This window comes from Marmota marmota, unplaced genomic scaffold, assembly GCF_001458135.2.
Source record: "Marmota marmota marmota unplaced genomic scaffold, marMar, whole genome shotgun sequence".
Lineage (NCBI taxonomy): Eukaryota > Metazoa > Chordata > Mammalia > Rodentia > Sciuridae > Marmota > Marmota marmota.
Window position 1 is genome coordinate 1,220,268 of NW_025999944.1, and position 8,016 is coordinate 1,228,283.

General features: G+C 54.2%; 1 protein-coding gene across 1 annotated transcript; it reads left to right on the forward strand.

The window, feature by feature from the left end:
• The first annotated feature begins 3,914 nt into the window (after positions 1 to 3,914).
• Positions 3,915 to 7,152, forward strand: Prss51 (serine protease 51). The gene is made up of 3 exons (XM_015499372.2): positions 3,915 to 4,225; positions 5,074 to 5,216; positions 5,524 to 7,152. The coding sequence occupies exons 1-3, from the start codon at positions 3,973 to 3,975 to the stop codon at positions 5,824 to 5,826; spliced, it is 699 nt and encodes a 232-aa protein (XP_015354858.2). The 5' UTR covers positions 3,915 to 3,972; the 3' UTR covers positions 5,827 to 7,152.
• The last annotated feature ends 864 nt before the right edge of the window (positions 7,153 to 8,016 follow it).

The following is an 8,016-nucleotide window of genomic DNA, read 5'->3' on the forward strand; positions in this document are numbered from 1 at the left end:
GTGTTGTCTGTGTGGGGGGGTGTTGTCTGTGTGGGGGAGTGTTGTCTGTGTGTGTGGGGTGTTGTCTGTGTGTGGGTGTGTTGTCTGTGTGGGGGTGTTGTCTGTGTGGGGGGTGTTGTCTGTGTGGTGTGGGTGTTGTCTGTGGGGGGTGTTGTCTGTGTGGTGGAGCTGGGTGCCTTGGGCTCTTGTGGACGTTCTGTGCAGCCAAAGTTGCTACACGGCTGTTACCCCCTGCAACATGGTAGCAGCCTCTGGTGAGATTCTGCTTGCTATTCTATTCCTCTGGTGCACGTGCAGCCTGGTTGGCTTCTGATGCACCCTTAGGGTTAGGGTGCAGACCACTCGGTGCCTGGCCAAAGTGGGGAGTTTATGAGGCTGTCACCGTCACTGGGGCCTGGAGCCCAGCCCTTCACAATCTGCCAGGTGTGCCCGGCGCTCCTGTTTCCTGGCTGCCCTCTCTATTTGTCCTCTTCCCAGGTATCTTCACGGGGCTTCTCATGGCCCACGCTGTGGTTGTCACGCAAGAAGGTCCCGCGTCACATTCCAGCTATTCGGGGTTTAACTTTCAAGTCTGTCATTTCCCCTTATTTTTCTTTGTTTCTGCCTTTTTCCTTTTTAAATCCTTTCCTCATGAGCTCTTATTCTACAATACTCCATGTTTTCTTCAATATTCTTGCATAAAACAGCTTTCATTCATCTTTCCCCTGATGATTATACAAATAAATGCATTGTCATGTGTGTTTTGCATGATTCTCATTTTTTTATACTTTGCTTTTAGCCTGGGGCCAGTTCTGACAGACCCCCCTTTGGCGGCAGGTGGTCTGGAGGAATCTCACTGCAGTCTCCCCCTCTCCCCTTCAGCCTGGCCCTCATCACCACCACCTGATCAGTCTGTCTGACAGGGACGGGGCTGGGTCACGACTGTCTGGAGTATTGCCCTGGAATATCTTCCCTCTGAAGAAGGCGGACAGGGGTGAGATCCCAGGCCTAGGGGGACCCTTGGGCTTCGGGGGCTTCCTCCCTTTTGGAGGCGGTGCTCTTGGGAGGATGGGAGCCTCTTCCCTGGGACACCCCTGTGCTCTTCTCTGCACAGCTGACTCTAGGTCCTGGTTCAGTTGTTTCCTCATCTTGACCTTTAAAGAAGCCACATCAAAGGTGGAGATGTCAGTGTGCCTGACCCGAGAGGACAAGTGGCCTTGTCCTTCCTATGGCCTGTCTGGGCCATGGCGATGCCCCCTGAGCTGCAAATGGTTATAGGAATCTATGGTTTTATTTTTTCCTTTAGTTTCTAGTTTCTAGAACTCTGTTGTGAGAACCTCTAGAATAGGAAGACTGTGTGCTGAACGTCATTGTCACTTTCGTCCTGTTGAAACAATACCATAGTTGGAAAATCCTCAAAGTTCAGCATGACCTTGGTTTTAGTGATCTTGGCATAAATGACCTTTATTCTGTTTTAAAAAATGATGTCAGTTTCAGTGGGCCTCAAGGACCTGTTCTATATGTGTGTTGGGTAGGCGTGTTTATGAATTGATCAGCCATCTTTTCTGAAGGTCATTGATAGTTGTCTTGCAATTCCAACATGTAATGGGTAGCAATGGATGACAACATAGTGGGTGACAAGCCCAGGCCTGGATGTAAAAGGAACTCTAAGGACACTGTCGTGAGAACTGTGCCTGGGAAAGGGAAAGGTCCCCTCCCGGTTCTGTCAGCCTTCCCAGGAAACCTGACCAGCACCATCCACTCCCTCCTCCTGGGACGACTACTCCCCTTGAAGTGGAGGCTCAGGCCCAGGGGTAGAGGGTTATCAAAGGCCTGTGAGAGGAGGCAGTTCTTCCCTGATCAGCTCTGCTCCTCTAAGCGAGCTTCCTGCTAGGAACCCTGTGCACAGCTGTATATCGGGTAACATTCACGGCACCAGAGAGCCTATAAATGTTGTGAAAAACTGGTGCTGGGCGCTCAGAATCTAGACTCTGATCTCCTCCGGGCCCGCAGGCGTAAAATAAAGTTTGCGTTGTCCCACTCTTCCAGTGCCATTTGCTACTTTACCTGATTTCCATAAAAAGCAAGAGCCAGGTTTTATCTGATAAATTTTGCTGCTTTTTCCTATTCCTCTCCCCTTTGGAAAAAAAGAACATATATTTATTATTTCTGTGCCAAAGCCCTTTTCAATAATTCATTCTTCTGGGCCAGCCATTTTTGGGATTCCTTCAAGGAGTGTGGATTTACTGGAGGTCGGTGGCCACGGGCCTGTCTAATCTGCATATCTTCTGTGCCTTCCTCCGCCATCTCTCCTCCACCCCTCCCCCACCCTCACACGTGTTCTGGGACCACCCCTCACTGCCTACTCTGCAGCGATGCAGCTGCAGCCCGTGAACATGTTAAACTTTCTCGCAGAACAGGCAGGAGGGATACTGCAGAAGGAAGGGGATGCTCCTGTTTGTGCTCCTTCCTCCTATGGCACGGTCACCTTATTTGGTGACCCTTGTGAAATACTGAGGCCGTGGGCGCCTTGCCTACTGTCAGCAGGCTGACACGTCTTAGCACAAACTCTTGCAGGTGCTAAGCTCCCTTTTGTCACATCCAGTGTTTAGAACAGTGCAAAGGAGAGTCCAGCCATCCAGGGCCTGCCTGCTTTGCACACTCCACAGACCTGCACCCAACATCAGCCACCGACAGGTGAAGCTTGGGGCTCTAGAGGCCTCAGGCCACAGTGCTGCCTCGGGAGCTCCTCTGACCCAGACTTCCCACCTAGCAGGGAGCCCCCTCTCTGATTGCCCTTCCTCTGGAGTTTCCTCTTCTCCTCCCCCTGCACCCTAAACCTGCCTTAGCCTCTGAATGGGCTCCTGCCAAAAAAGCTGTCCCTGCCTTCACATCTGTCAATCACCCAGATACAGTGTGTGGTCTGTTGATCAGACTCAACATCAGCTCTGGCCAGGAAACCCGAGTTCTGACCCCCAGCCGTGGGAGGGCTCCCCTGCAGGCCTGTCCCTCCTTGGCCTTCTCCCGGAGCCCTGCAGCCTTCCTAGAGGCCTGGACTCCACTTCCTCCAGTTACAGCTGGTGATCCCGCAGTAACTTTTCCTCTGTCTCCTGCGTGTCTTTGGCTTGTCGCCATTGCTGTTCCAACTCTGTGTACTCTCTAGTGGAGCTCTGCACGGCCCTGGGAGTCAGTGTTCTGTCTCTTTCAGAAGTGGTTCCGTGTGGCTACAGACCTGCCTTTCCAAACTCATCATGGCTGCCCTTCCGCGAATTGCTTCAGGTCCAGAATGGTGAATTCCCGTGGCAAGTGAGTATCCAGATGTCTGGGCAGCACCTCTGTGGAGGCGCCATCATACACCAGTGGTGGGTCCTGACGGCCGCACACTGCTTCCCAAGAACCCTGTAAGTGCCCAGGGCATCGCCTTGGTTTACAACCTGTCTAGTCCCCTAGTGGTCGGCTGTGGGTTGGTGTACAAGACCTGGAGGCCATGGGTTCTGTCCCCAGTACATTCACTCCTGTTGGCTTGGGACCAAAGTCACTGTACACCTGCTCTCTCCGCTTCCCTCGGCCAACCATACCCACAGGTGAGCGGCTCCTCGCAGCTGCAACCCAGTGTCGGAAGACCCGCCCAGGCCTCTCCGCCGCCTGCCCTCTGTATATGAAGACAACGCCGTGGATTCATTCATTGTACACACACGCATTGAGCACCCACCGTGTGCTATTCCAAGTGCTGGGGATGCAGCAGACGATAAGCCAGCCACGCTGTCTCCTCTCCCGTGGCCCTCCTGGTGCTCGGGGTTTCTCTGGGCTGATGGGTCATTGGCTCAGAGATTTGCTGAAGTGGGACCCCTGACCCCTACCTACCTGATCTCCACTCTCCAGCACTCCCCAAGCCACGGTGGCATGCCGTGCCACCTCAGTATTTAATTGTCAACTCTATTGTTCACAAATGTGTTTGTGAGGGTGTTTTTGTATTCATTCTTCAGATTAGAAATGGCAGTAGTAAATGTCACTGTGGTCATAGGAGCCAAAACACTCAGCAGCACCCACTTGGAGAGAAAGCAAGTGCAGAAGATCATTATTCACAAAGACTACAAGCCACCCTCCCTCGACAGCGACCTCTGCTTGCTCCTGCTCGCCACGCCAGTGGAGTTCACCAGCTTAAAAATGCCCATCTGCCTGCAGGAGAAGGAGAGGGTCTGGGACAGGTGCTGGATGGCAGAGTGGGTGCCGACTGCTATGCACGGTGGGTGCCTTCCCTGGGAACCCGGGAGGCTGGTGTTAGGTAGCCCTGGGCTGATGCAGGAAGACTCAGGTCTGAACTGGGGGCAAGATCCTTCACCCTCTTCACCTTCTCATAGAATAACAGTCATCGATATCTCCCTCAAACACATCATGTAGGTTAAATTAGTGAAATTATATAGGTAAGATCCTGATTAAAAGCCTGGGACATAGAAGAATTCCAAAGTATGAGAACAATGATAATTCTTCATTAGATTGTTGGATTCTCCCTTGAGAGCCTGTTTTACAATGTCCATCTCCATCAGCTGACCACGTGCTATAGACCACCCCCCCATAACTCCCAGCCAGTGATCCTCTGGTCCAGTGGCCACTCCTGACTCCAGCACTTTCCTGCAGGGCTCCAGGCTGGTCAGTCAGGGAGGATTTCTGGGAGGGAGGGAACAGGTGGGGAGAAGACCGAGAGCTCCTCTAGCCTCCTGGGCATTTCCTTCCTGCAAAATAGCACCTCCAGGTGCGTCCTGTGCCTGGTTTCTCTGTTTGGCTTGGCAAAGGCACCACGGACCACCATTTCAGAGGGTTGCCCACCGCAGGTCGTCCTGCCAGGGACCAGGGCTCTCGTGGGCTGCTTCTGGAAGAAGTGAGCTTCCTATAGGGAGACGCTTCAGCAGAGGAACCCCCTGCTAGAGCTGAGAGGAGACGGCGGGGCCTTGCCCTAGGTCTTCACTAAGGCCCCCCACCCTCTGAACTGGAGATTTGAGGAAATTTGAGGCCCCAGAACTTCCACCCTGATGGGCTGTGGCTGCCGGCAGCCCACGCCATCTCCATCTCACGCGGACGTCTTCACTTTGCCAGGCCCATCCGAGAACGCCAACATGCACCTGAAGAAGCTGCGGGTGAGCCAGATCAGCCGGAGGGAGTGCAGCAAGTGGGCCCAGCAGCTCCCCAGGGCCACGCTCTGTGCCTGGCAGGAACAGGACACCAATGGCAACAGCCAGGTAGGGACCCTGCCCGGCCTTCCTCCTCCGCCACCTTCCAGGCCCCCAGCAGAGCCCAGGAGGGAGGCCCCAGCAGAGGCCAGGAGGGAGGCCCCAGCAGAGCCCAGGAGGGAGGCCCCAGCAGAGGGCCAGGAGGGAGGCCCCCAGCAGAGGCCAGGAGGGAGGCCCCCAGCAGAGCCCAGGAGGGAGGCCCCAGCAGAGCCCAGGAGGGAGGCCCCCAGCCCACACCACCAGGACCCTCTGGCCCCGGGGCCCTGGCTGGAGGCCCTGAGACTGCTCCCGACCAGTGCTCTTTTCTCCTTCCCAGGGGGACAGCGGGGTGCCCATGGTCTGTGCTGACCACGGATCCCAGAGGCTCTTCCAGGTGGGCGTCTTCATCTGGGGCAAGAGCTCTGGCTCCAGGGGAAGGCCTGGCGTGTTTGTGTCTGTGGCTCAGTTCATTCCATGGATCCAGGAGGAGACCCAGAAGGAGGGGCGAGTCTACTCCTTTGTAGGGGCCCCGGGAAGCTCCCTGGCTTGTGCTCCACAGTACCCCTTGGTGCTGGGCGTGGGGTGGCAACTGCTGCTCACTGCCATGCTCACCGGCGATAAATCGAGTCACTGGGCTTGACCCCCGCCTCCTCCTCTTTCTCCCCGTCCTTCCCCCGCCCCTGGGAGTATCTCTGGAGGTTAGGCACGGAATCAGTTCTCGCGTGGCTATGTGGTGCGCTCGGGGGCTCGGCAGTGCCTGGGGGACCCCAGATGCTCGGAATCCCTGACAAGGAGCGGCAACAGCTGCAGGACAGCGTTGAGAAACCGACCCCGGGAAGCCCCTTCCCGTTTCTAAGCTTGGACCCAGGAGCCGAAGCTCCCCGCGATCCGACGTCCCGATCACCTTTTCTGTGTCTTATGGAACACACTCTGACCCGGCCGCTGACCAGCTTTGCTCCTGGGTTCAGTGCCTGGCACAGTGCCTGAGCCTCCCGTGGAGGAATCTGAGGTCGGGTTGGAGTCAGGGGGCTTGTGACTTGGGACTCAGGGACCACACGTTAAGGTAATGATTAACTGGAGAAACAGCTGTGTCTGCTGTGTCAAGAACCCATGGCCATCACTCATCGCCTGAGGAAGGACAAGGCCAGGACGCGAGCAGGTCATCCCACTGAGAGAGGGGGTTTGAAGATAGTGTGGGATGGTGCACCGCGCCCAGGAGGAGGGCCTTTCTGAATCTGAATCAAAGAAAAACATTGATTTAGACCCTTTGCAGACACTGCATGGGTTTGGGCTCTGGAAGGATACAGGACTAGTTCAAGGCTTCAAATGTGTCTGTCCTGTCCAGCCTTCCAGAGCCCCCACAGGGGCCCCCAGTAATTAGTTAAATTTATTTTATTTGTGTATTAGTAGAGATATATAGAGAGACTAACTTATTTTCAGGAATTGGCCTGTGGGCTTGGGAGGGGCTGGCCAGTGTGAGATCTGCAGAGCAGACTGGCAAGCTGGAGACCCAGGGAGGACTTTAGGTTGCAATTATAAGTCCAAAACCCATCTGGAAACAAAATTCCTTCTTCCAGGGACCCCTTTTCACTTAAGACCTTCGCCTGATTGGATGAGACCCACCCATCTCCTTTAGTCAGTCTACTGATCTGTTACTTCACAGAAATATCCAGATTGGTGTTGATCAGGTGACTGGGTACCAGAGCCCAGCCAGGTTGACAGGTAAAATTAACCATCGCACTGACATTCCCATCTCTTGGAACTTCTGGGAATAACATGAAATACAGGTCTGCCCTCTTTGGCATCTAATGGGATATGATACACACCAAACATTAAATGGTGACAGGAAGCCACAGCCCCCTGCCCTTCTTGGCCCGTATCCACGGGTGGAGAGACCACGGAGACAGGGCTTCCTGTTCTCATCTGGACCTCCAGCTCCTCTGCTTGCCTGGCCAGTCCTCAGGGTTTGCTTCCCACCTGGGGAACTTCAAATCCTGCCCTTATCTGAAGACGTGCCTTAGAATTGCCTGGAAGCCAGTTCAAAGTGCAGACTCCGTGGCTTTCCTCAGACTTACAGAATCGGGAGAGTGGGAGTGAGTCATGTTTTTTAACATATAACGACATATTAATTAGCTAGGTATTGATGTACGTCACTCAGGATTCACAGTCAAGAGCACGAACACAGCAAGTCCAATTGAAGTTTTTCCTTTTATGGTTTTTTAGGGTTCTTAACTCTTGGTGTTACAACTAAGAAATCTTTGCCTAATCCCAAGTCACAAGCTTGATGTTTTTAGTTTTCGGTGGACACAACATCTTTATTTTATGTGGTGCTGAGGATCGCACCCAGCGCCCCGAGCACGCCAGGCGAGTGTGTTACCGCTTGAGCCACCTCCCCAGCCCAATGTTTTCATTTTAAAGTTTCTATATTTTAAACATCAGGGGAAATTTTTGGAGCAGAACGTACAAGTCCCTTCGGGCTCGCCTTCCCGTGCGCTTGTCCCCGGACGGGCGTTCCCATCTTCCTCAGCTACCTCCTGCCTGAGGAGGTTAGGTCTTGTCCTCAGGGGGCGCCTTCCGGCTTCCTGGCTAAAGTGGCTCCCACCATCCCCAGCCTTTGTTCCCCACTTGTGTTTCCTGTGTGGACGAGATTATTGGCTCGGTCTTCACCCCTTCCTGCGTCAGCACCCTTGTCACTTAGGCTAGCAGCACCCGGGGAGAGGAGGATAGACTTTGGGAGAGCTGTTGGAAAAGACATTTGGGATCCAGGAAGCCACTAGGGTCCCTGTTGGAGCCCTGGCCCAAGCCCCACACAGTGGCTGCAACAGGTTGC